Here is a 1,481-nt window from a genome sequence, read left to right as displayed (position 1 = left end):
TGTGTAAGTACAAATGTGTAACAGGACATATATAACTACATTTTGTAACAATATGCATAAGAGTAATTGGAACCATTTGATCCAGGGGGTGGAGATGGGTAGGTTTAGGGGTGGAAATGGGATCCAGGGGGTGAAGTTGGGTTGGTTTAGGGGTGGAAATGGGATCCATGGGGTGGAGATGGGTAGGTTTAGGGGTGGAAATGGGATCCAGGGGGTGAAGTTGGGTTGGTTTAGGGGTGGAAATGGGATCCATGGGGTGGAGATGGGTAGGTTTAGGGGTATGTAATGTGGGAGGAGTTGGATCTCAAGTTGGAGTTGGTGCACCACTGTAATAGCAGTGTACTTACATGGTAACTCCTCAGGAACTGTCCACTTAATGTAAAGTGTAACATTCTGGACATTAACCACAATTTATATGTAAAGCCTAACTTACTGGCCGCTGCTGTGTAACTGAGTAATTACATGATAAATCTAATATAAAGTGTAACACTTTCTTTACCAAAAAATGCTGTTAGTCCTGTTACACATTTGTACTTTCATTACCAAAAAGTGTTGTTACATTTGATCCAGGGGGTGGAGATGGGTAGGTTTAGGGGTGGAAATGGGATCCAGGGGGTGAAGTTGGGTTGGTTTAGGGGTGGAAATGGGATCCATTACTATGTACCAATGTGTACTTACTCTGTGGTTACATACTATGTACACATATAGTTACTATGTAAGTACACAGGTATTAGGGACACAATATAAAGTGGGACCTTTTTTATCTTCTTCTTTTTTTCTCTCTCAAGATTTTTTTTTTTGTAAGTGCTTCATAAATGAAGCTTTTTTTGTTTTTGTTTAAACCTCCCTCATCTGTATTCAGCCTCCTTTTTTCTTCTATTGGCTGCATTTTGTCTTCTTTTTGCTGCACCAAACTGAAATCCTGGTCAGTAATAGTGCTGGCAGGTTTTTGGCATTAGGAATACTTTGCATCACTATGCTGTTCTCCTGCTATGCTTTCCACAGCGTGATGACAATGACTTGGACTCTGTAAGGTTAATAGTTAACCTTTCAGTAGGTTCCTTTATTGCCTGGCAAAGCACCTTTCCTAATTTAAGTTATTGTAATTTTAAAAGCATGGACTCAAGCAATTCAGAGCCTGTGAAGAAATATTCATAGTCTCACAGGTTCCCCATTGGTTTCATCTGACATTCAAGGTGCCCTTGCTTATTCTGATTTTGTATTTCTCAGTAGATTTTTTTTTTCTTCTACTTTATGTTTAATAGAATGGAATGGTGCCCTTTTCAATTTGGGTGTTTTTTACTGATCTGTTATTTTCATAAATTTTGTTCAGGCAGCCCAACCACCACACATCGCAACTTGACATCAAGCAGCCTGAATGATATCTCAGACAAGCCAGAGAAAGATCAGGTGAGTCCAGCTGCATTCATATATATATATATATATATATATATATATATATATATATAGTGTATTTTAAA

General features: G+C 38.6%; 1 protein-coding gene across 10 annotated transcripts in view; it reads left to right on the top strand.

Moving 5' to 3' along the window:
• Positions 1–1,481, top strand: part of LOC107747688 (electrogenic sodium bicarbonate cotransporter 1-like) — a 70,295-nt gene that overhangs the window by 39,537 nt on the left and 29,277 nt on the right. For all 10 annotated transcript variants that reach the window (XM_016562287.1, XM_016562286.1, XM_016562284.1 and 7 more), the window contains one exon: positions 1,334–1,410. In XM_016562287.1, the coding sequence (XP_016417773.1) occupies positions 1,334–1,410 (77 nt within the window). The remainder of the gene's footprint in view (positions 1–1,333; positions 1,411–1,481) is intronic.

This window comes from Sinocyclocheilus rhinocerous, unplaced genomic scaffold (genome assembly GCF_001515625.1).
Source record: "Sinocyclocheilus rhinocerous isolate Xijiao unplaced genomic scaffold, SAMN03320098_v1.1 scaffold2846, whole genome shotgun sequence".
NCBI lineage: Eukaryota > Metazoa > Chordata > Actinopteri > Cypriniformes > Cyprinidae > Sinocyclocheilus > Sinocyclocheilus rhinocerous.
The sequence above is the reverse complement of the archived record's forward strand: the minus strand, read 5'-3'. Positions and strand labels throughout refer to the sequence as shown.